Source organism: Periophthalmus magnuspinnatus, chromosome 8, assembly GCF_009829125.3.
Source record: "Periophthalmus magnuspinnatus isolate fPerMag1 chromosome 8, fPerMag1.2.pri, whole genome shotgun sequence".
In the NCBI taxonomy this organism is placed as follows: domain Eukaryota; kingdom Metazoa; phylum Chordata; class Actinopteri; order Gobiiformes; family Gobiidae; genus Periophthalmus; species Periophthalmus magnuspinnatus.
Genome location: NC_047133.1, coordinates 14,087,375 through 14,113,729, shown reverse-complemented (window position 1 = coordinate 14,113,729; position 26,355 = coordinate 14,087,375). Strand labels below are relative to the sequence as shown.

General features: G+C 39.4%; 1 protein-coding gene across 2 annotated transcripts; it reads left to right on the top strand.

Moving 5' to 3' along the window:
* The first annotated feature begins 1,134 nt into the window (after positions 1-1,134).
* LOC117375160 (chromobox protein homolog 1-like) lies at positions 1,135-25,157 on the top strand. 2 transcript variants are annotated; one of them, XM_055223499.1, is made up of 6 exons: positions 1,135-1,272; positions 3,342-8,226; positions 19,142-19,376; positions 20,866-21,037; positions 22,017-22,111; positions 23,025-25,157. In XM_055223499.1, exons 2-6 carry the CDS (start codon positions 3,525-3,527, stop codon positions 23,173-23,175), a joined length of 5,355 nt encoding a protein of 1,784 aa, XP_055079474.1. In that variant the 5' UTR covers positions 1,135-1,272; positions 3,342-3,524; the 3' UTR covers positions 23,176-25,157. The 2 variants fall into 2 exon arrangements, with proteins under 2 accessions (XP_055079474.1, XP_033827306.1); XM_033971415.2 differs by lacking the exons at positions 1,135-1,272; positions 3,342-8,226 and adding an exon at positions 10,357-10,584.
* The last annotated feature ends 1,198 nt before the right edge of the window (positions 25,158-26,355 follow it).

Sequence of the window (26,355 nt, the reverse complement as noted above, 5' to 3'; positions counted from 1 at the left end):
ACCCTCAGAGAAACTTTTACAATGGCTCTATCTAGCGGCAGCTCTGTGGTGGTGCATGTTTTATTCAGAAAAACGTTCAAGTAAAAACTGCGCCAAGTTTATTTATTTGGCTTTTTACTTATTTACTTACTTACTGTAGTAATCTCATTGCACTTAGCCTACACTGGCACTATCCTTATTGTGTGCCTGTTTGCACGAACAATTTGCTGTTGAGACGTTTTTGACTTTATAGGTAACTATTATAAAATGTCATAGGAACCTGTACAGTTTATGTTTTTGCATTGTTACACAGTTCAAATATTTTAACTAAATGTAGCAGCGAAATAATTTTGTAACTTGTTTCCTTATTTATATATTGTAAGCAATAGTTTTAGACTTAGTGTATTGTTTCTTAATGAGAAAAGTTTGTCTAGTGTTATATCTTAAGTTATACACACCACAGACACACACACCACACACACACTATATATATATATATATATATTATATATAATATATATATATATATATATATATATATAGTGTGTGTGTGGTGTGGTGTGTGTGTGTGTGTTGTAAACTTAAGATATCACCTAGACAAACTTTTCTCATAAGAAACAAGCCAATAAGTCTAAACTATTGCTACAATATCTAAATAAGGAAACAAGTTACAAATTATTTCGCTCTAATTTAGTAAATATTTGAACTGCTGAACAATGCAAAACTATAAACTGTACAAGGTACTATGACATTTGATCTCAACAGCAAATTGTTCGTGCAAACAGGCACACAATAAGGATAGTGCCAGTGTAGGCTAAAGTGCAATGAGATTACTACAGTAAGTAAGTAAATAAGTAAAAAGCCAAATAAATAAACTTGGCGCAGTTTTTACTTGAACGTTTTTCTGAATAAAACATGCACCACCACAGAGCTGCCGCTAGATAGAGCCATTGTAAAAGTTTCTCTGAGGGTTTCATCTTTGGCATTAGAGCAGGAAAAGTCACCACGATTAACCAGATATAGTTTAATACAGTCAGGAGAGCAAAACATGGGACGGACAGGCGCGCAGCAGCGTGGGAAGGATTATATTTAAAATATAGATGTATAGTTAAAAAGTGTCAAATGAAACAAGTAGACACATACATGTAGCCTATCAGCGCTCGGGCCGGACAGCGCATGTGCACAGTTTGTTTTTAGCCTTTGTTGAAACTAAAGTGGACATGGGACAGGGTTGAGCTGGAGAGAGCAAAGAGGAGTGCACACAGGAGAGAGGGGGGATTGTCATCTGGAAAGGTACTGTTCATTTCAATACAAAAGAGCACAAACAATAATCTTTCACCTTATAACCACAGTGTGCGGCTGCAGGGCTAGCAGGCGAGCTAAGCTCAGCTCTTCTGGTTAGCCGAACAAACAGCTCCCATACATTGCTTTTGAGACAAACTGGCACCACATTGTTCTCACATTGTTCACTGTAGAGGGTACTTGGTCTATGTCAGCAGTCTATAATGAAGTTTTTCGTGAATAGAGTGTGATATGATCTCAGTTTGTTTTGGTCCATCTGTTCTGATGTCCTGCACAAACGTCACAAACAGACAGACTTTACGTGTAGCTACTAATGATTTAAAGGAACTGTATGTAACCTGCTCTTACAGTTTTAGAAATGTATTACAATCACAACTGAACCTGGGTTGCCAGAGCCTTAACCTGCACATAGAGGACCTATACAAGTTTTTCTCAATCTCCAGAATTCTCTCACAGAGCTGCAGAGGCTGCACTAGCACTGATTAATAATTGGCTGCAAATGCTGGGATTTAGTTATTTTAGAGATTATTCCGATCACAGAGAGTCCTTTTTAGGTTTAAACCAACTAGATTTCAGCATTGACCCAACCCAAATGAGACTCATGTACGGCTAATTATACTTCCTGACTGGATAACCGTCTTATGAAATAAAACATCAAATAATAACCTAACTAACTTGTCCATAATGGCCAATGTTTTGTTATTAAGAATACATCAGCATTACAATTGTTATCAACAAAAGCTATATTTTATTTAAACGTGTTTACCTCATATTTGGGGACCTGGGTCATGTTTATGAAATTTAAAATCTAAATCTTACACACAGTTCATTTGAAGATATATTAGTAACAAATGCACCTAATCAATGTGTCCCTGTTTTCCAGTTGAGTTATTAGTTATTTTTATTCAGATATATTATTTTTGTGCAATAAATGTGAAAACCATGCAAAATACAAAGCTTGGCAGCAGGTTAAAACTGCTTAAATGCCATTTAAGTGAATAATGCCTTCGGATCTGGATTGGACCCAGAGGTAGGCTACCGAAGTACAGTTATGACATCATCACTTAACAGTCCTATGGGTTGGGTTCATGGGACATCACAACATTATAAACTGCACAAAACTGACCTGAAGGACAGGTCAGAATTCTAGTCTGATTGAAGTTTTGTTGATCTGGTTGATGGTTGATATCTATGCCTATCCACATGAAACAGAAACTGCCACAAAGTTTGATGGCTTCTTCTCTGTTTAAACATAACTATGCTGGAGTTGCTTGTATACTAAAATGATTAACCAATTAACCTATAACAAAAAACATTGTGTACCTATAAAATCTATTAAAGAAGAGTTTGGGGACCCAGTTCCTAACAAATGTACACTACCAGCCAAAAGTTTCAATGAGTTTTCTCATTTATTGTTTTGTTTTGTTTGTTTGTTTGTTTTGTTTCATGTTGTGTTTTGTTTTGTTTTGTTTTTTTTGGGTTTTTTTTATGTTAACCACTTTCTACTTTTCAGATACAGATTCAGGAAGACATCAGATATATGAAGCAATATATATGGAATTATGTAACAAAGGGGAAAAAAAGTAAACTAACTTTTTTTATATTTAGTATTCAAATACTCAATAGTGACACTTTACTTTGTCGACAGTGCTGCAAACCCTTGGCCTTCTCTCAATGAGCTTCTTGATGAAGTCACCTGAAATGGCCTTCGCTTCACAGGTGTGGCTTGCCTGGGTCAAAAGCAGTGATGAAGGCAAATAATGGCTGTTTTTAAAAAAATCCATAACATCTCAAACCAGTGTTGAGTTATTTTGTGTTTACTACATTCGATACTTGTGTCATTCATAGTTTTGATGCCATCAGTGAGGATTCATATTGGCCATGCTGTTTTAGAATGTTTGACTTCACAAAATAATAGGCAAATGTATTCTGGTTTTCATATACAGATGATTCTCTTACATTGTCAAATTATTATTATTATTATACCATTTTTTTTTCTTTTTAACTCTTATTATAGTGTAAATGCTCATTATTAATTTGTTGTTTTTCTTCTTTTTCAGTGTCCCACTTTCCCACCATTTTGGAAAATATGGGTCACCTATTTTCAGCTCGGTAGTGGCACCGTGGCTCATTCTGAGCTCTACTAAACTGCTGCAAATGTCAGCGCAAAGCCCAAGCAATAGAAGAAGGAAGAAGGAGATACACCAGTGTGGCTGAAGGAGCAACCAGCATCTGTGTGAGCAATGGAGGCGCAGGAGATAACAGAGGTGACTGACATGATAGAAATGGCTGATCTAATAGAGGTGAGTGATGAGATCAAAAGTCAAAATGGACAGAATCAGGAAGAGGAACCAAAAGCAAGGAAGAGGAAACAATTCAACAAATGGAGTGAGGAGGGTATGGAAGCTGCCATAAACCAATACCGCCAAGAGCTAGAGTCTGGAAAACATCCCAGATTGCGCTTTTTGGCCAAAACTTGGAATGTCCCCAGGTCAACTCTGCAAAGGCGTGTGAAAGGAGTAGTCTGTGGATCCCAACATGCTGCTGCTGGGAGGAAAGCCTTTCTGCCTCCTGAAGCTGAGAAAGACCTCGCCAACACTCTGATATCACTGTTAGAACAAGGGGTTCCTCTAAGACCCTCCAATGTCAGGGCTGTTGCCTTCCAATACGCCAAGATAAATGGCATCCAGGGATTCTCTGAAACAAAGGAGAGAGCAGGATTCTACTGGTTTAAGGGTTTCTTGAAACGAAATCCAAACCTGAGGTTCAAAATGTCCAAAAGTCTTTCAAATGTAAATGGTAACAGTCTATTAGAAACAACAGAAATGAGGGAAAAAAGAACAACAACAGAAGAGGCTGAGGACATAGAAAGTCGAAATGTACAGAGTCAAGCAAGAAAGAGGAAACAATTGAATACATGGAGTGAGGAGAGCATGGAAGCTGCTATACACCAGTACCAGCAAGAGCTAGAATCTGGAAAACAACCAAGAGTACGTCCTTTAGCAAAAATGTGGAATGTTCCCAGAACGACTCTGCAAAGAAGGGTAAAAGAAATGGTCAATGGATTCCACCAAATGTTTTTTTCTGATGTTTCTGATGATAACAATAGCTTCTCATTGGAAACAACAGAAATGCTGGATGATGAAACAACAGAGGTGACTGAGGAGATAGAAAGTCAATATGAACAAGATCAGGATGAGCAGCCTAAAGCAATGACAAGTAAACAATTCAACAATTGGAGTGAGGACAATTATTTAACAGAAAAAACATTCAAAGTGCACAAGGGAATAGAAAGTGAAACTGGACAGTGTCAGGAAGACCAAGCAAAAGCAAGGAAGAGGAAACAATTGAATACATGGAATGAGGAGAATATGGAGGCTGCAATAAGCCAGTACCAGCAAGATGTAGATTCTGGAAGACAACCAAGACTACGTCCTTTAGCAAAAATTTTTAATGTTCCCAGAACGACTCTGCAAAGGCGAGTAAAAGAAGTGGTCAGTAGATTCCACTGTACTACTAAGAGGACTGCTTTACAGCATCATGATACTGAAAAAGATGACTACAAAAATTTTTTAGAAGTACATGAGGAGATAGAAAGTGAAAATGGACAGGGTCAAGAAGAGCAGCTCAACAGATGGAGTGAGGTGAAAATGGAGGCTTCTCTGAAACAGTACCAGCAAGAGGTAGAGTCTGGAGGAGAACCAAATTTATGCCCACTGGCTCTGCAACGGCAGGTGAAAGGAGTGGTCGGTGGATTCCGACATGCTAATGCTGAGAGAAAGTCCTTATTTCCTCCTGAAGCTGAAAAAGACCTTGCAAACTCGCTGTTATCACTGGCCGAACAAGGATTCCCTCTGACGCCCACAGAGGTCCGGATTATGGCGTTCCAGTATGCCAGGGCAAATGGCATCCCAGGATTCTCCGAGGATACAGACAAAATGGGATCCTACTGGTTTAAGGGTTTCATGAAACGAAATCCAAACTTGCTCTCCAAGATATCCAAAGGTCTTTCGAATGGTAATGACCACCTGGAAATAGAATCCGTAGAACAAACAGTGGTACAGCTGGATGAGGAGATGGAAAGTGAAACTGTACAGAGACAAGAAGGGGAATCAAAAGAAAGGAATAGGAAACAACATAAGACATGGTGTAGGGAGAAAATGGAAGCTGCCATAAACCAGTACCGCCAAGAGCTAGAGTCTGGAAAAAAGGCAAAAGTACGTTTGCTGGCAAGGACTTGGAAAGTCCCTAGAACAACATTGCAAAGGCGATTAAAATCAGTGGTCACTGGATACCAACAAACGGCTGGAAGCATGGCTTTGCTGCCTCCTGAAGCTGAAAAAGACCTTGCAAACACAGTTATGTTAATGGATGAACAAGGATTCCCTCCAACTCCCACTGATGTCCAGATGATGGCCTTTCAGTATGCCAAGGCAAACAGCATTCCAGCATTTTGTCAGGCAAAAGAGAAAGCAGAGTTGCAATGGTTTAATCCAGACATGTGCCTTAAAATGTCTGAGGAGCTTTCGGATATCTCTGATGTTAACCGTAACTACCCATTAGAAAGTACAGAAGTGGTAGGACAAGAAACAACTAAGGTGGCTGAGGAAATTGAAAGTGAAGATCAGGATGAGCAGCTTAAAGCAAGGAAATGGAGTGAGAAGAGAATGGAAGCTGCAATTAACCAGTACCAGCAAGAATTACAGTTTGGGAAAAAAGCAAAAGTACGCCTGTTGGCAAGAACTTGGAAGGTCCCTAGATCTACTCTGCAAAGGCGAGTGAAAGGAGGAGTTCGACGAGTCTGTCATGACACTGAGAGAAAGGCCTTATTTCCTCCTGAAGCTGAAAAAGACCTTGCAAACTCGCTGGTATCACTGTCCAAACAAGGACTCTCTCTAACCCCGACTGTTGTCCGAACTATGGCTTACAAGTATGCCAAGGCAAATGGCATCTCAGGATTCTCTGAGGCAAAAGAAAAAGCAGGATACTACTGGTTTAAGGGTTTCATGAAACGGAATCCAGAGGTGTCCCTTAAGATGTCTCAAGAGCTTTCTCATATCAGTAGCAGCCCATTAGCAATGACAGAAAAGGTGGAACCAAACCCAACAGATACAGTTACTGAGGAGATAGAAGGTCAAAATGAACAAGAGCAGGATGAGCAACCCAAAGCAAGAAAAGGGAAACAATTCAACAAATGGAGCGAAGAGGGAATGGAGTCTGCAATAAACCAGTACCAGCTCGAGTTAGAGTCTGGAATAAATCCACATGTACGCCGGTTGGCAAGAATCTGGAAAGTCCCTAGATCAACTCTGCAAAGGCGACTGAAAGGAGGAGTCAGAGGATCCCGCCTCGCTGCTGGGAGGAAGGCTTTACTGACTCCTGAAGCTGAAAAAGATCTTTTGAACTCACTGACATCACTGTCCGAACAAGGAGTTCCTCTAACACCTACTGTTGTCCGAACTATGGCCTTCCAGTATGCCAAGGCAAATGGCATCTCGGGATTCTCTGAGACTAAAGGAAAAGCAGGATTCTACTGGTTTAAGGGTTTTAGTAAACGCAATCCAAATGTGTGCCTCAATATGTCTGGGGATCTTTCTGATGTTAACAGTGACTGTTCATTAGAAACAGAAACAAAAGAAGTGATAGGACAAGAAATAACAGAGGTGCCTGAAGAGATACAAAGTCAAAATGAAAAAGATCAGGATGAGCAACCTGAAGAAAGGAAAAGAAAACAATTCAACAAATGGAATGAGGAAAGAATGGAGGCTGCAATAAACCAGTACCAGCTAGAGTTATATTCTGGAAAGTCACCAAAAGTTCGCCTTTTGGCAAAAATGTGGAATGTGCCCAGATCGACTCTGCAAAGACGAGTGAAAGGAGTGTTCAGTGGATTCCATGCTGCTGCTGGGGGTAAGGCCTTACTGTCTCCTGAAGCTGAAAAAGACCTTGTAAACACCCCTGTATTGCTCTCTGAACAAGGATTACCTCTAAAGCCTACCAATATCCAAACGTTGGCCTTCCAGTATGCCAAGGTAAATGGAATCCCAGAATTCTCAGAGGAAAAGGAGAAAGCAGGACTGTACTGGTCGACGAATTTCATGAAACAGAATTCAGATGTTTGTACTGAAATGTCTGGAGGAATATCAAAATGTAATGACCTCCAAAATTATGAGGCCTTACTGACCACCTTGGGCATCACAGATATTCCATCACATATCTGGTGTTGTGATGAGATAAACTTGCAGGACAACTTTTCTTGTGAGGAGACACCTGAAAAGGCCACTATACTTGCAGGGTTTAATGCTGCTGGAACATTTACCCCCACAGTAGTCGTTTTAAAAGAACAGACTTTAGACAAGGTTTGGTTTTATGGCTTGGACAACAATGTGCTTGCACGGGTATCAGAGGATGGGTTGATCAATGCCAAGGTTCTCAGTGAGTGGGGGCAGGTTTTTGTGTCCAACTTGCCAAAAGATGACAAATTTCCACATCTCCTGCTTGTGAATGGTCCCTGCAGTCAACTCTTCAGTGCAGACCTTCTTAACTACCTGAACGAACACAGTGTTTATGTGATGACCAGCCCTGTACAAACCAGCCAACAGTCCCAGGCAGTACACCAGGTTTTGTTCAGGAGTTTACAGGAGAACTGGTCCAAAGCAAATCAGGAGTGGAGTAGGGACACCTTTGGAATGACAATGTCCAGCATATTTTTTTTTTCACTGTTTCTTGAGGCCTGGAGGAAAAGTTCGACTGTTGAAAATGCCCAAGCTGGGTTCAGGGATTCAGGAATGTATCCAGTTATGAAAAAACAAACTGTTGGTGCAGATTGTGCTGATGACAATGAAATCAAAAGACTAAACAATCCGGAGCAAGAACTGCTCAGTCTGCTGCAAGTGTCTGACTACATGGAAGTTAGAATCGAGAGACTGTCTCCATTAATCAGAGGTGGGTAGTTATAATTACAGGTATATTTACATATTTACATGTTGTTTAAGGCTAAGCAATTTCTTAAACTGCCATATAAAAGTTTGAATGGTTGATTAAAGGTTGTAATAAATGTCAACACGTTTATAGTCAGTGAACGGATCATGCAGCCAATCAGACTGCTTGCATTGTGACGGTTGATGCAGATTCTACAAATTGACTAGATTAATACATACTAAAAGTGCCTATGACAAGTTGGCCTACTCATTTTACTAAAACATTATTATATTTAAAATTTAACGTAAAGATATCATTTTTTAAGTTTCAAATTTTACTTCCGTGTTGGAAATGGTAAATGGTCACATTTTCATATACCATATCATATCATGAAATCACACTAGGAAGTGTTACATAGGAACCATGTTGTTCCAAGAGGCTTAGAAATTAATATTGTACAATAAAAACGAAAAGAATACATTTATTTTGTTGAAATAATGTATAAATTCTTCACAGCGTAATGTCTCAATATACTTAGTGTAATTATCAACATATTTCAACTATTCTTTGCAAATTGCTTCTTGATTGGGATAAAACCATAATTTATGCTTATAACACATATTATTCCATTATAAGTGGAAATTATATAGGTATGCATCGATGCCACTTTTTCCAAAACAAGTATGAGTGGGCTACTTCATTTGATTATGTATCGATCCTGAATACTGATACCAATACCAGACATTATTTTTGCAGGGGTTTTATTACAGCGGGAAATCTAATTCATTATTTCATTATTTATTTTCTAAGATCATTATTATCCAATTATCCATTATTTCATTATATAATTTCCTTTATAGTAGGCTTACCTTTTCACAAGAGTACTTATTTGAGGGGCTGATTTAAATTTCTAAAAATCACTGTGGTTATGTAAAGTTCCATTATAATTTAGTTCATAATTTAATATTTATTGTATCGTCTTTGCTAAATGCACACTCCACGCTTACTGCTAAGGAGCCACTTCAGCACAATGAATGTTCTCTTACTTTCACTTACGATTTACAAATAAACAAAAATACAGTTGATTTCCCCTCAGATTAAGTCAGTTTAGTGCATCTCCTTTATTTTTTCTGATATGATTGGCCCATGCATGTTCCTGATTGGCTAATCTTTGACCAGAATCTCATTTTAGTAATTTACTGAATAGCGTATATGTATTCTGGATCCCTGGCAATGATAAATGAGTACGATAGACATTTAGGGCTGTCAGTATGAGAAAATCATTTTGATTGATCTTGATTTTCGATTTTATTTTATTTAGACTTTAAAAAAAAAAAAAAAAGGAAAAAGTTTTTAGTATTGACTTTATGGACATAAACATTACAGGCTTTTAATCTGTGCCTTTTAACACAAACGTATTAAATTTCTTCCTCCAAAGACTTGTGTCTCCTCCAAACCACATGCTTTTACAGACAAAAGACTGTGGATCTCTCAGTTCAAAAACCCCAACCATATCAATGATGATTAGACGTGACTGAATATTGATATCTTGATCTGTTGTTAATTGTCCAGCTTTAGGCATTATAGGCCTAATATTTGTCAGTTCTTGTGCTGATAGTGATTTTAATAATCCATCACTATCAAATGATTATATATTTTAAAAATGAAATAAATGCAGTATACCTTTGACATTTTGATATTGTATACTTATAAATTGTATTTCAATCTGCCTTTATTGTAGTGCTTATTTTAAATATTGATCATTCTTACCTCTGATAAACACTCAGCCTTTGCATCCACAGAGGTTGGCCAACCCCAGCCCATAGTAAAATACAAAAGGCATATTGTATGAAATGCTGATGTTAATATCACTGTCATCTAAAATACATATTTTGGAGTAAAAATGTTTGATATGAACATTACATTACTTCAGATCATGTTTATGATACATATTTTAAATATTATTTTACATTTCACAACTTTACAATGATGACTTGTTAGGGTACTTGCCCCCATAAATTAATTTCATCACATTATTTATTTCAATGCTTTCCTATGTCAAACCGTGATCAAAACCAATTCAACCAAAGAATCAATTTCCCACAATGCCCAGCTTAGGCCCCTCCTCCCTGACGTCATGTCCGCTGTCTGTGTTGGCGGGCAGAACTGGCCCCATCGACTTGGCTGCTGCTGCTTGTTGTTAGCGACGCCCCACTTTGCCATTGTGCAATCCGGCTCCGCGGCACGCTTTAGGGACAAACTCGGCGCCAAGTGTCCCCTCGGCTCCCGGCTGTCCTTGCGGTGCAGGCGGACGTCTAGACCGTTGCTCTAGCCTTGTGTGGACGCGGTGGTGGAACGCTTTTCTTTGGGCCTAGCGCGAAGGTAAGCACCGCTGGAGCTAGTTAGCTACAGCTATGGAGGGGGAGCACGCCAGCCATGTTGCCCTCATGGTGCAGGGGCAGGGCGATTCATTCACAGGAATTTGCGCTGAAAAGCACATCTGTAATTGTTCATAAAGGCGATATATATACAGAATACAGACGTGTGTCTGTTCTGTGACAACACGCACGGGGAAATACGCGTGTCGACCTTTTGCTTGTGGCTAACATCTGTACGCAGCTAAGCTATTGTGATGAATTGCATTATCTCCAGGACCTGCTGTTTGAGCTGTGATATAGCACGCACCTTGCATTTATATTTATGTCTGACGTTTTTGTAGAGACCCGAAGGAGCACTGTTCTAATGCAGTGCGGCCACGCAGGAAAAGTTGCAGTAAAGTTTGTTCCACAGTAATGTTTAACTCCAGGGGGCAGTTCACTGACCCACCCCCCACTCAAGCTTGGACTGTACTTTCCCGCATGTAGATTCCACATGGCACAGGTAGACAAGCAGGGCAAACGTGGGCAGTATGTATAGTCTGCGCGCCTAATGCGACTTCAGACAGTAGAAATTAAAACTAGCGACTTGGGAATCCCGCTTATTTCCGCGCGGACCCTCCGCGTAGTTAGACATTTGGGTCCGCGCGGAGCAGCGTGTCTGTAAAATGACGACATCCTCGCGGACGCGTCATGCATAAATCAGGGTCCGGAGCATCTCTACTCTTCTCCTGTCCCGCTGTGGCTCCTGTGGAGTGACCCTTCCTCCGCAGACACTCAAGTTACACTATTTCCCCGCGGTGCTTTAAATTAGGGTTTATTTTGATTTCTCATTGTGCGTCTGTAGTGAGTGACTAATTCATGTTCATGACAAATGTTTTTTTTTCACATGTGTAAGTGAGCATGACACTTTAGTCCTTTACATAGATTAGGTATATTGTTTATATTCACAAACAGTACAGTACAAACTGATATTTTCTGTCCAGGAGCACTTTAGCCCCTGAAATCTTTTAGAAGCACAACCATAAAATATAGGGGCACATAAGATAAGATATGCCTTTATTAGTCCCACAGTGGGGAAATTCCAGTATTGCTCCACACAGTTAAAGAACAGAAGGAAAATGGTACATGCAATAAAACAAGATAAATAGTTTAAAATATTTTTTAAAATATACTTTAAAATAAACTAAAAATAGACTCTAATGTAACATCTTCGTAAAGTGACTTAAGTATTGCACATACGTATGGATGAATGACACATGTTCAGTGTTAACAGTGTTCATGGCATGCTATAAATTGAAATGTTTACCTAGTTAATGTTGTAGAACTTATTTATATGCTTTCTTGATTTTTACACAAGAATTGATCAACTAATGATATTTGTGAGTTTACAAAGATTATAGATTCATTAAGATTAAATGAGTAAGTTGACCAATCACAGAGCAGCATTGATGGTTGTGCAGAATGGCCAAACCCCAAGCGAACCAAATCAAACATGGTGGTGCCAACATACTTATTTCATTATTTATGGAGGAATGATGTTTTTGCTTTTCTCTCAACTTGATGTAACTTGTTGCGCTGTTGTGAAGCTTCAACCTATCAGATTAAAATAATCATCATGACATTCTGGGTTTTCTGATCACTTTCAGTGAGAGCCAACCCAAATTAATGTGTAGAGCTCATTTCTGAGTGTTACACATAACAAGCTGGCATGAGCCAGGTTAGCAAGAAGGAAGTCATCTGTAAAATGGATCTGATTTGTCTTGAAAATGAAATATGCAGTGGTTAGGGAAAGTATTCAGACCCCCTTAAATTTTTCACTCTTTGTCATATTGCAACCTTTTGAGCTAATACAGCCATGAGTCTTTTTGGGAATGATGTAACAAGTTTTTCAGAATCAGAATCACTTTTATTGATCCCCAAAGGGAAATTCTCTTAGTTACAAGATGCCACAACCACAGGATAGAATTTAAGAATAAGAATAAAAAGTCATTTAAATAAGAAGAAAATTTGTGCAATAAGAATAAAGTGTCATGCAATAAGAATAAGGTGTCAGTGTTAAACAAATAAATAAATAGATCATCTCACAAAATCACACACTATTTACATCTATGTACAAAGTGGAATATTGGAGTATTGAAGTGTTTGGTTAGAGAACGGAGTTTAACAGTTTGATGGCGACAGGCAGGAAAGATTTCCTGTGTCTCTCAGTGGAGCAGCGTGGCAGTAACAGTCTGGGTTTGGGGATCCTCTGCCGTTCCTCCTTGCAGATCCTCTCCAGTTCTGTCAGGTTGGATGGTGAACGTTGGTGGACAGCCATTTTCAGGTCTCTCCAGAGATGCTCAGTTGGGTTTAAGTCAGGGCTCTGGCTGGGCCATTCAAGAGCAGTCACGGAGTTGTCCTGAAGCCACTCCTTTTTATTTTAGCTGTGTGCTTATGGTCATTGTCTTGTTGGAAGGTGAAACTTGAGGCCACTGTGCTCTTAGGAACCTTAAGTGCAGCAGAATTTTTTTGTAACCTTGGCCAGATCTGTGCCTTGCCCCAATTCTGTCTCTGAGCTCTTCAGATAGTTCCTTTGACCTCATGATTCTCATTTGTTCTGATTTGCACTGTGAGCTGTAAGGTCTTATATAGATGTGGCCTTCCTAATCAAGTCCAGTCAGTATAATCAAACACAGCTGGACTCCATTGAAGGTGTCGAACCATCTCAAGGATGATCAGAAGAAATGGACAGCACCCAAGTTAAATATATGAGGGTCACAGCAAAGGGTCTGAATACTTATGGCTATGTGATATTTCAGTATTTTAATAATTCTGCAAAAATTTCAACTATTTCATGTTTGTCAATATGGGGTGCTGTGTGAACAGTAATGAGGAAAAAAATGAACTTAAATGTTTCACTCTTTGTTATATTGCAGCCATTTGCTAAAACTATTTAACTCACTGTATATAGAGTATATGTACGTTTACTAGAGTTGAATAAGAATTCCCCCTCTTATCTCTAGTTTCACATATAGTCTGAGTAGTGGTGTATTATCTGCTCTTTCATATAAGGACTATCGTAATGGACAGAGGCTGCATATTTGCAGTCAATGCCTCATGTTAACAAACACTTAGATGCTTAACTTCACTTTTATTTCTGAAACTACAGTCCCTTCACCTGTCCAGCTGGGACAGTATGGAGTGAGTTTACAAAGGTTATTATGCAAAGGTTATCATTTTAATAAACTACTGCTACTCTTTGAGGACATTGTAAAACTTCAGTGATTAAAAAAGTCACGGAAGTGAGACGAGAGGTTGAATTTAAGCCTCAAGCGAGTCCTGGACAGATACTAGAGATGTCTGCGGGTCACAGTCGCACAGATCCAGCCTGACCAGTCTGTAAAATTCAGTTCATTGCGGGTTGCTCGAAGTCGCTGTATGGTAAGTTTGGGTACCCCTGCAGTAGTACTGTACCATTTACTGTACCATTTATTGGGCAGAAAGAGGCATGTTAAATGGGCTTAGACAGGCTTTGAATTGTTCAAACCAATGGTTCACGACAACTGGACAAAAGAATTTATTAAAAATTCAGAGTTGTACCAAATGAGCTCAAACACTGACACAACCCATACTTTACAAGCGGTCACATTATTGAAAAAATTGCATTTTTTTTATTTTTTTATTTATTTATTTTTTCTCTCGCTCTCTGAGCCGCAAAACTCAAATTAATTAATATATTATCATGACAAAGACTGCATTGATGCACCTCCTTTGTTTTGTGTTGTCAGTGTTGCCTATATACAGATAGTTTGGAACAAGGAAAAAACAATAGCTACTCTAGATTGTTTTTACCAAATTAGACCATTTTAATTGACCAAGTTACCCACAAACCTGTCTTACTACAAACTGGACAAAAACTTTAGATAATCCTTATTATTCAGGGCTCTTAAACATACACTAGGGCTGATTAATCGAGTAATTTGATAACTAAAGATTTGATTCTTATTTTATTGCCCAGTTAAAGTCACTTGAAACTGAATAGCACAGAACCTTTGCGGCGCTTGTTCATTGCGGAGCATTTTTCACATGGAACCTGCACAGGACTGACTGCAGAACAGTTGAGAGAGCTGAGTATTTTAGAGTCACAAGTGAGTTTAGAGAGCGGAGTTTAGTTGTGTATGAGAGCACGGAGAATCGCCATGATGAAAACAAACCAGTTCATTAAAAGACCGCGATGAAAGGCGAAAACACCAAGGCTAAAGCAAACGGCGCATGGAGCTAGCACTGCAAAATGACTTCAGTGCTGCAGCTCACAGCAAAACACAGCATGATAAATGCATATAGATGTTTAACTCTTACCTTAGCTGAAGAAATGAGATATAAAACTATATTTTCCAAGAAATTAATTAATAAAAGCTATTTGTAGTTCACATTTGATGTGGCCAGTTTACAATACAGTCTGTTAATGAGTAAATTAGTAATGAATATTCAAGAGCTATATTGATGGAGTCTATGATATAAGTGAAATGTTTGTTTTTGGGACATATTGATGTGTAGTTAAGAATAAATGTTATTTCAAGCAGAAAAACTAACTACGAATCATGGCTTAAATAAAACTAATATGCTTTTAAGAATATTTTATGGAACGAAAAATGGATAGAATACTTGATCAATCGAAGTAAATATTCACAGGATTACTCAATTATTAAAATAATAAATAGCTGCCGCCGTACACAACATAAAAGCGCATATCAAATGGTGAGAAAATGGGGTCACTATATCCCTAGTAAACCGGCAAATCAACCCTGCTGTATACTATGAAGGCAGATAGGCGACTACGCTGGCTTAGTCAATCTCACACTGGGTTTCCTGTATCAAAAAGGCGGCTCACTCTTCAGCATGTTTAGATGTAGAGATATAAAGGTAGGCAAATCTCACAGTACAATGTTTTGGTATAAACTTCATGTTACAATGTCTGTAATTTTTCAGTCGTCCAGGTCTTATCCATAGAAAAAGCCAAAGTAAAATCTGTCAACTGGACAAAAAGTTGTAGGAGTGAAGACATTTCGCTGCTCGTCCAAGCCGCTTCATCAAATTGATCTAAGGCATCCAGTTAGCTCCTCCCTTCAGTTCTGGTCAGATTGCTGATGGACACTGCCTTAGACGCTGCCTTAGACTTAGGATGGAGATATAGATGATGTCTAAGGCTGTTAGGAAAGATGATCCTTCCTGGAACAGGAAAAGGGGCCTTAGACATCATCAATCCCACATCTGTAACTCCATTCTCAGACCCAAAGCAAACAAAGAACAATAGAGCTAGTGAAAACACTCATTATGAATATGTTACATATGAATATGTTAAGTATGTTTCAGGCACAGTGCACATTTGGTGTAGCTCAATAGACTTAGTCTACATACAGGGCATGGGAGAGGGAATGCAGGCTTCTCACATTAGATGTAACAAGTCATCTAAGTTTTCACCTTGACACTTACTGTAATCATGAGGCAGTGCCAGTGGACAGAGGAGACTGAGAGTCCATGCATTAGCGCTGTAGCTTAGATGCTATTGGGCTGACTAGTTGTAATTTAGGTCTTAATCAGATGAGCAGATGCATGGCATAGCGAGAAGAGTTTGCCTGTTTGAGCCGCTGCTGTGACCATGTACGCCGAAAAAACACATACCATGCCGACATGTTTCGCTAAACAGCCCAGTGCAGACGGACTGTGTATAGGGCTGTCTGTGTCTGCCTCTCTCAGCTAACTTTATATGCACCGTATATATTCACGATACACAGTGGCTACATTGAGCCTTAGACTGTATATAAATGGACATAGCTAACATACTAGCTGCTGCGTTCCAAGCAGGAATTGACCATGGGCGCAGTGAAATGTTCGTAATAACCCACTCTACATGATCCTGGTATTTTTATTTTGCTGTTGTGTTGGTAAATCAAGATATGAACATTAATAACAGACAAATCAACCATCTTTCCCCAAAGTCGATCCTGCTAGTGTTAGCAACAGGGATGATTGACCACTTCTTAGTCCACTTCTTTATATAAACAGTCTGTTTTGAGTTTGTATCACTCAGGATCTAGTTCCTGTTTAAGGAGCAGCCACGGTGCAGCTGGCCCGTCCTTTCCTTCTATCATGCACAAAGCATGAAACCTACAGATGGCTTATCTGAAGCATATTGTTACTAACAAGGAAAATAACATAAAATGGCCAGAGTAATTAAAGTAGGCCCAACATGAAACATTATCAGGACATGGGTAGTCTGTAATTTATATTGAGCTTATGACCAGGCTACAATTCAATACTGTTAAACAATATTTGTGAATGTTGTATTTGTTAAGGCTTTATAGTATATATTATATGGTCTGCTTTAGTCATTGATGATACATCTGGAAATGGTTATCGATATCTGTTAAATTCCATTATTGCGCATCACTAGTTTGAGTGTTTGGGTAGTGGTTTTACACTGTGATGAACCCTTTGTTTCACATACTGGCGATATAACGATATCCAAATCTCTGTACAATATCACGATATTCATCTCATGGTACAATATTTATTGTCATATTTTAGAGAAGCAAACAGAATTGCAGAATTGCAATTCTGCAGAATTTGCTTTTGAAAATGCTTTGACTAGACTTTGGTACAAATCATTACGGTCATGTTCCAAAGAAGTAGGATATAAAAGTGCTCAATTAATGATGTTTGTTGTCTGCACGGAAACGGGGCAAAGGACCAAGGTCAATGTTCTTCCCTCAGTTTTTAGCTGTTACATTGATTCTTATCACATATACTCACATATGTGTATGCAGACAGATGTTTGACTCATCGAGGCTCCAAAGCCAGCATTTGCCAGAGGGGGGCGCTCTTATGCGCCAGAGGGGGCTCAGACATGCCCCTTTCCCCATGAGTGCGCACTGAGACAGAAGCTCAAAATTTGGTTTTATAAATGATGTTAACAGGTTTTGTGACACAGGCCATCTCTGAGCTGAGGCTTTGAGAAGTCTCATTGAGCTGAAGCCTGGCATTGTCCAAACAGCTTCATAGTATACCCCAAGATGCTGTCATGTGTTGGTTTTGGATAGAAGCTCCTTATGTAACAGTGTGGGGGTGTGTAGTCATTCTGCCATTTGCAGCAGGACTGCACTATACTTTGAGGCTTTCATATCTGCACTGCACTGCTTTAGGACGCCGATATATCGGTCTTGTCAGTGATCATCTTGGTGTTTTTAATGGAGAGATCTGCCGCCAGACCTCTTGTAAGGAAAAGCATGTTTGGAGCAGACAGAAGATTTTAGATGAAGAAATAGAAATATTTTTAAATGGTGCAAATATTTTAATTTAAGCAAGGCAAGTTTATTTGTATAGCACAATTTATACACAAAGAAAGATAATAAAATCACAATACAAACAAGTAAAAACTTAAATAATTAAAAAGTTAACTTTATAAGAGAAGAGTGCAGAATAAAATGAGAAATCGTAATCTGGTTTAAACCCTATACCAGTGGTGTCAAACACATTTTCACTGAGGGCCACAGCAAAATGGCTGCCTCAAATTTTACATATTCATTTGCCTAGATGTGCGCAAGGAGCTCCTGAGAACATTGCTTAGGGACTTCTTTTTTGGATGGGCGTAGGGGGTTAAAGCTATTTTGCAACGGTCGTATGACCACAGAATTTAAATTTTCCATTCATCCTCTTTCTTCCTCTCTTCCCTTGCACCACACAGTTCAAGGAAAATGGTAACATGCAATAAAACATAAAATAATTTAAAAATAGACTAATGTAACACACTGTTTATTATGTACAATAAGAGTAATAGTGCAGCATATAAACAGAATAAATCTCAGTAAAGTGACTTCAGTAGATTTACATGGTATTCAGTAGTGAACATAGGTATAGTTGAATGACACATGTTCGGTGTTAACAGTGTTCGTTGTACAGCTGTTGCAAGAAGGAAAGACCTGCGAAACCTCTGCTTCACACAGCGAGGGTGAATCAGTCTGTCACTGAAGGTGCTCTCCAGGATAGACAGAGCGTCCTGCAGGGGGTGAGAGTCATGGCCCAGCATAGAAATGACCTTAGCCAGGATCCTCCTGTCCCCCACCTCCTCTTAGAGTCCAGAGGACAGCCCAGGACAGAGCTGGACTTCTTGATGACCTTGTCCAGCTTCTTCCTCTCCCTGTCTGTGATGCTGCTGTTTATCCTGGGCCATGTCACGGAGGCTTCAGCAGGGAGGACCAATCTTCCCTCTCAACACACTTTTCCTCCAGAGCCTCCTCCTGTACCTGATCTTTACAGGGCCCTCCTCCTGGAGGAGCTGGCGGAAAAGTACCTGGCTGGCCGAGGCTTTCCCAGGCCAGCCAGGAGACATAGTCCCTTGGGTCTTCGTGTCCTGGGTCTTCCCCTAGGTCTCCTCCCGGTGGGACGTGCCCAGAACACCTCTCCAATGAGACGTCCAGGAGGGCGTTTATCATCCGTATAGCAAAATTTTCCATTATTGTGCTGCTCTGCTACAAAACTGCTACTTTGTAATGTACCACATGTTCTGTTGTTTTGTAATGCAGCAGTCCGGGTCGACGCGAGCATGGCAGCCGTGGCCGGGAAGAAGACCAAGAAGCCCGAAGAGGAGGAGACCCCCGCAGCCCCCGCAGCCCCCGCAGCCCCAGAGGCTGCAGCCGAGGCTCCCGCACCAGAGGGTGCTGAGGAGGAAGAGGAGGAGTACGTGGTGGAGAAGGTGCTGGACCGCCGTGTGCACAAGGGCCGCGTTGAGTTCCTGCTCAAGTGGAAGGGCTTCTCTGAGTGAGTGCCAAGACAGTGTGTTCTTAAAGGGTCTGTACCTGATCTTTACAAGGCCCATGCGATAATGTTGGATCTGTTATAATCTTGTTTCCTCATCAGAAACATACCTGCAGTTGTTTTGTTTCATTTCATTTACACACGTCTGTCCCTTAGTCGTCCATGTATGATCCATTGCAAAAGACAAACGACCCTGCTATTATCCTCATTGTTCTGGGTCTGAGGATGGAGTTATAGATGGGGGAGAGATTATGTCTCAGGCCCCCATTCCTGTTTAAGGAAGGATTGTCTTTTGTAACAAAAATAGCTTCTTTAACTCCCCACTCAAACCATGTTTCTCTGGCTAAGATCTGAACTTCACTATGTTCAAAGGAGTGATTAGTGTCTTTGAGATGGAGATGCACGGCGGACTGGGGTCCAGAGGAGCTCTCACGCTGGTGTTGGTACATCCTCTTATGGAGTAACTGTTTAGTTTCTCCAATGTAACACTCACTGCACTCTTGACTACATTGAATTGGAGTAGACTACTACTATTACTTTGTTTATAGCTTGTTTTTTTTGTTCCTTAGGGTGGACCAGTTTTTGTCTTAAAGTGTTAGTAGGTTTGAAAAAGACAGAAATTTCAGACAGTATGAGATTCCTGAAGTTTTTCAGACACACCCGCTGGATGGTGCAAATCAAACAGCAGGTATTGGTGAGTGTGTAGGCTTCCTGTAGACTTCTACCTGGAGTCCCTGGTCCTCTCCTATTGTTACTGCACAATCTAAGAAGGCCACTTTGTTCTCCCTGGCCTCTTCCTGTGTGAAATTGATGTTTGGATCCACAGCATTAATATGTGCAGTAAAAGGCTCCAGATCTTGAAATCTCCATCTATAACTCCATCCTCAGACCCAGAACAATGAGAACAATAGCAGATAGATAGAACAATAGATGTTTACAGTTTCAGTGTAGTTAGCCCCTCCCTTCAGATAGATATAAGGTAGTGGCCACCAGCATTCTGACCAGAACTGAAGAAGCGGCTTGAATGAGCAGCGAAACGTCTTAACAAGATGACAATGTCAGGATTCATTGGGCTCAAATTGTGAAAGAGTGGTTCAGGGAGCACGAGACATCATCTTGGTGAAAAATTAATGCAACACTGGATGGAAAGCAAATAGCAAATGTGTGCCGTAAGCAAAGCTAAAGACGGCCCAACCAAATATTAGAGTGTGACTTTTTTTTTTTTTTTTTGGGCCAGGCAGTGTATATTAAATAGGCTTGATAACAATAAAAATTCATGTGAAGAAGACTAGATGAGGCACATTTGGGCTTTGTTTTTCCATATACCTCCAACCTCTTTTATTTACTTGTTTATATACTTTAAAAATAAAAGTTAAGAGCAGGCTCAAAACATCAAATTGGGTAAAATGTAAAGTTATATACAACTAAGTTATTAAGTTGTGTATTGAGCATCAGTATGTTGTTTGACTCTTGTGAATGTGTGTATACACAGTGAGGACAACACATGGGAGCCCCAGGACAACCTGGACTGTCCTGACCTGATCGCAGAGTACATGGAGAAGCACCACAAGGAGAAGGAGGACAAGAAGAAAGAGGGCAAGAGGAAGTCTACAGCCAGCACTGGAGATGCTGAGGAGAAGGCCAGCAAGAAGAAGAAAGAGGAAGTGAGTTATCTTTTGGTTTAGAGCAGCTTTACCCTTGTTTTCCTTATGTCTGGGTGATATGGTGATAAAAATCAAATCGTGATCTCATTCCTGTGACAATAAGCCATTTTGGTAACACCATATCCTGATTCATACATTTACTGTTTAATGCAGCTTTAGGCTCGAACATATCCGTGTAAACCCTCAGTCGTCCAGGTCTGATCCATAGCAAAAGACAAAGTTGACAGATTTTAACTAATTTGCTTTAGGCTCACACACACTGTTTTTTCAGTGAGTTGGTGGTGAATTTAATCAATCACAATGAAGTAAATGGGTAAACTCTCAGGAGAGAGTAATGTTAATGAGGTAATGAGACAGTAAGACTACATGAATCATGATGAAATCGAAATTGTGACTTGTTTCCAAGAAAATCTTTTGGCTAATTGCCCACCCCAGCATACAAGCATTTTTCTCCTCGGTCCTGTACTCCTGTCCCCTCACATAGGCCTGTCACTATATCGACTTATCGTTCAATATATGATGGCTGGAACAATATATTTTGGGGCTCAGTATTTATCTTGTATACAGTGTCTTTGTAAAAGTGGGGAGATTTTGAATGTTTTTGTTTTAATTTAATTACATTTGAGCTGTAAAAGGTTAAATAAATGACTTCTATGGCTAATTATTGACAGAATAGTAGATTCTGTGATTTATGTTGCAGCTCATGCCTTTCTCTTACTGTCTCTTTTAAAGATTGTTTACTGGGATTATATTGTTATTGCATCAGTGGCATAAAGTAGTTTCAACCTTGTCATTTATCACAGTATATCTCGGTACCAATATATCGTGTTTCAAAATGTGTTATTGTGACAGGCCTACCCTCACTCCAAGTACTTAAATCCCCAACTACTTAATCTCCACTCTTGTTTCCTGATTTTCTGCTGAGGCACTAATGGGTTATAGTAGTGCCGTGTTCTGATGTGCTGTGTGTGTGGTGCAGGGAGAGAAGGCACGAGGGTTCGGTCGAGGTCTCCAGCCAGAGAGGATCATCGGGGCCACAGACTCCAGTGGAGAGCTCATGTTCCTCATGAAATGGTCAGTACACAGGCCAACACATACCCTATGAGCTGTTTCAGACAATACAGATTTTTCACTTTTTCTCGCTAAAGGGGCAGGTCAAAACACGCACAGCAGTTTGCAAAATCACATAAAAAACAAAGCAAACAAATGTACACCCTACAGCAAACTAGGAAGCACTGAGATACCTGACAGCCACAGGTGTGAAAGTGGTGTGATTGGTTGCTCTTTATGGACTACTGTTGAAAAATGGATTGAACAGGATTTTTTTTCTTGTACAAAGTCTGAATCAGGAGTTTGAGTAACTTATCCATATAATTAAATGAAAGGTAGTTGTCCATAATTCCCCCCAAAAAATCTGAAGCCCAATGAGTGACCGACACCACAAAGGCTCAGGTCTGTGTCCAAACACCAACTGTAAGTTTGATGCTGAAGTCTAGATATTACATTTTTATGTTATAATGTTTCCTCATCAAAAACATAACCGGCATTTCGTTTCATTCGCACGTTTTTATTTATACTTTTAACACTTCCTGCATTACCACATGACATTACAAGGTGGAAGTGCTCCACTGTGTTTTTTATTGGAATTGCCACATTTTAATCAACTAAAGGTCAAAGGTAGCTGATAGCTTGAAAACTACTGCTTTTATCACAAGGTGAAAGAAAGCGTTTTGCACTTTGAGTAACCCTTCATTATTAGTCTGTCTACATCTCCAAACATGTGTGAATGAAACAACTGCAGGTATGTTTTTGATGAGGTAACAACATTCAAAAAAATAAGAAGAAGAAACCCAGGAAGAATGATGCCCCTCGCCATCACTTCGTGAGTGGCGAGGGCCAACTAAAAGCTCACAAGATTGATTTTTGCGTAATATAGGACTTGCAATGTTACAAATCAGTCATGTATTATGTCCACTTGTTTCTGCAGGAAAAACTCTGATGAGGCCGACTTGGTGCCAGCGAAGGAGGCAAACGTCAAGTGTCCACAGGTGGTGATCTCCTTCTACGAGGAGCGCCTCACCTGGCACTCATACCCCAGTGAGGAGGAGGAGAAGAAGGAGGAGGAGAAGAAGGACTGAGAGCCCTCTCGTGATACTGGTCAGCAAAAGATAGCGCCCACAGTGTACAGACTAACCCCTGTCTAAATCTGAGCCCTCAATCTGCTCTGAGGTCTCAGAATCCTCACGTTTCGCTCATCGCTGTAACCAGGCCAACAGTCCTAAAGCTGTACAGAGTTAGTGTGGACAGTGTGGGGGCGTCTGGCGTCTATAAAAAAAAAAGGTGTCAATTTGTCAAAGCATTTAGTATTTTAACCCGAGCTGTTTTGAGTGCAACAAGTCCACTTCAATTTGTATGGAATTTTGAATGTAAAAGACTGGCATTGGCTACTGTTTTCTACCGCAAAAGGATTTGGGAATGGATTTTAGTATCCTGGCTGAATCATGGAGGTCAGTGAAGGTGGAGCTCATTTTAACTTTTAAGATTTTACATTTGTAACTTTCTTTGTTTAGTTGAATTCCAGAGTCAAGAATTGTCAGGTAAAAATTGCAACACCAAATCTCAGTATTTGCATTTAAGTTTGAGATATGGACATCTCCGAGCACAAGGGGGCAGCGGCAGTCTCTGATACGCCTGTTCTTGAAATTGGGATCATTAAACTGAAGGACAGTGATTTGCAGTGGACAATGATTTGCAATGGACAAAAATGATTTTTAAAATTACGTTCATAATCATCGCTATGGATATGGTAAAAGTATGCACCTCTGTGACTCCGCCTGTCAGAACGTATATATATGTATGTATATGTAGTCATAGCCAGGATACTGCACTCCATTCAAACACACGAGCCGTGAGTGGGTCTGAAATGGTTAAAGTAAATGTGAAGACTCGTCATTAAAGGTATCAATTCAACATTAAAGGAGACCTATTGTGCAAAAGCAGCTTACATTTTACTAGCCTTTAAAGCTTTTTTTTTTTACCTTCCTACCATTTTTATCAAAAACATGGCTGAGGTGTTTTTATGTCATCCAGGCATGTTTGAGTTATCTAGCGATCTTTCTTGAGCCATATTCAATATCTCCTTACGGTTATCAGCACGATCCTATGTAAAGCTCAGCCGACAAGAACTCATCCATGGTCCCAGCAATCAGGATACAAAGCGATACTCTACAACTTCATGAACCTGATGCAATTTGCAGTAGTTTCATTAGCGGGATGCACGCTGATTGTATTGTGATGGCTCTCTGAAGGGTTAGTGACTTAACACGGAGAACAAATGACTAAGAACATGAAAAACAAAACTGAAATTTATATAACATGTTAATACGCTATTTTCAGTGAATTTTCAAAACAAGAGGTCACATGATCCAAGTATGTTGTGTTGGCAATGATAGAAGTGTAATACTCCCCTCTTTAACAAGGTTTCCTCATAATAAACAGTAATTTCATAGGAGAAATTAGCAACATTTTGAATTATAACACATTAAAAACAATGGGTCTCCTTTGATGTCCTCCCATTAATTATAATCTCTTTCTATAGAGACAGTTATTATTTCCGCTGTATTTCAGGCTGCTACACACGGGCAACATTCAAAGACGTCTGTGTTAATCGTACTTGTTGTGTGCTCATAGAATGTTCCATGTTAGCAAGCGTTCAATCAGAAGTGTATTTTTGCTATTTGCGAGCGTCGTTTTTGAATGTTGCCTCGTCAGTGGTCGGCCATTTTCTTTGTGTGTTCTTGTGTTGCATGATGACGAACTAGACGCACCTTCGCACATCATGGCTCTTTCAAATGTATTTTTCACAGTACAAAATGGCGGACAGGCGTACCCCGAAAGTCATGGCGGTTTAATTAGTATTTTAGATCTTTATACAGTGTTTTATGTCAGTTATATTTGGCGCCTTTCTTTTTCAGTGCTGTATCGTAGCTTAGTTCACTTTTCTATTTGCTCTCCAACATTGTACGTAGTTTAGCCCGTGTTGTCCCATTGCATGTTCTTTGGTTCATTTAGCTAAGGTCTCAAAGTTGATTCTACAATAAAGTATTTTTTGTTTTCGTAAGTTTGTCTACTTGTCTCATATTAAGTGTTAATAATTTTTTATATTTAAATTTTTAAGCAAATGTTACTTTTTAGCCCAAAAATAGACATAATTGACAAAATGAACAATGTGAGCAGGCTAGTATCTCCACTAATCTGATTTTCTTGGCCTGGAGGAGGACTTCAGCCTGGTTGTTTCCATGGAAATGTTCCTGTTATTTTTGGCGACTTTTGCATTTTTAAAACAATAAAAGGTCACTAAATATGTTATGTTTTAGCAGTTAATACCCTATAGAAGTCAAATACCCCTCTTTGAATTTGATTGGTAAAATTTACTTAAGTATTTACCGTACTATAGCTTCACTTAACCCTAGATTAGAAAATACTTTCAAGACAACATAAAACCTGGTTTATTTAAACAGCAAACCCATCCAGGGGCATCAAACACACAGTGCATTATAAAAAAAAGACAGTTGTAATGTGTTCGGGTCACAATTAGTTACCAATTACACCAACAATCAAAGCAAACCAAAAATTCAATTTGAATCAATACATTAATTTTACTTTTTCAAGAAGAACCCATTTCTCTTTCAAATTTCAAATTAAAATCTAAATCTCCACATGCATAAAACATCATGTAGCCTAAAGCACAAAATGTAAAAACAGTTGACTTGGTCCAGCCCAGCAGGCTCCAGCTTTAAAGTGCGTCAGAATCTCTGAGGTAGAATTATTGCACAAACTGAATGGAGCAAACACATGAAGAAGCCTGTAGTGCAGTGTTTCTCAAATTGTCACGGTACGTTTAGACCTGGTTTAGCCCTAATTTATGCCTGATATAGTCCAGAGTTATACGTGGTAATACTAAAAAAGCCAGATATTGTCTTCAGTGGTAGTTGGTGTGAAAAATTTGCTTTAGTGTATGTTCTTTCAAACTAAAAATCATAAATACACTCATAGTATTAGTTTTTTGACATTTGAAACCAAAATTGACTTGTAAAATTTATTTTTCCAGCCATTTGGCTTCTCCATATATTTATGTCCTCCTAGTTTATAAAAGGTATTTCAAGATAGAAAACTTTACTGAAAAATACACATATCAGTTACTTAAAATCTTAATTTAGACAAAAAAAATATTAAAACCTAAACTAATCTATATATTGGAAACAAAGGCAAGAATCCAAACTACTCAAATCCAAATATATAAGACCACAATACTTTTG

Excerpts from the sequence above, each read along its gene's own strand:
- LOC117375160 (XM_055223499.1), top strand. The coding sequence starts at position 3,525 with ATGGAGGCGCAGGAGATAACAGAGGTGACTGACATGATAGAAATGGCT. Across the intron at positions 21,038-22,016 it reads GCAAGAAGAAGAAAGAGGAA|GGAGAGAAGGCACGAGGGTT; the intron begins GTGAGTTATCTT and ends TGTGTGGTGCAG. Across the intron at positions 22,112-23,024 it reads CTCATGTTCCTCATGAAATG|GAAAAACTCTGATGAGGCCG; the intron begins GTCAGTACACAG and ends TTGTTTCTGCAG.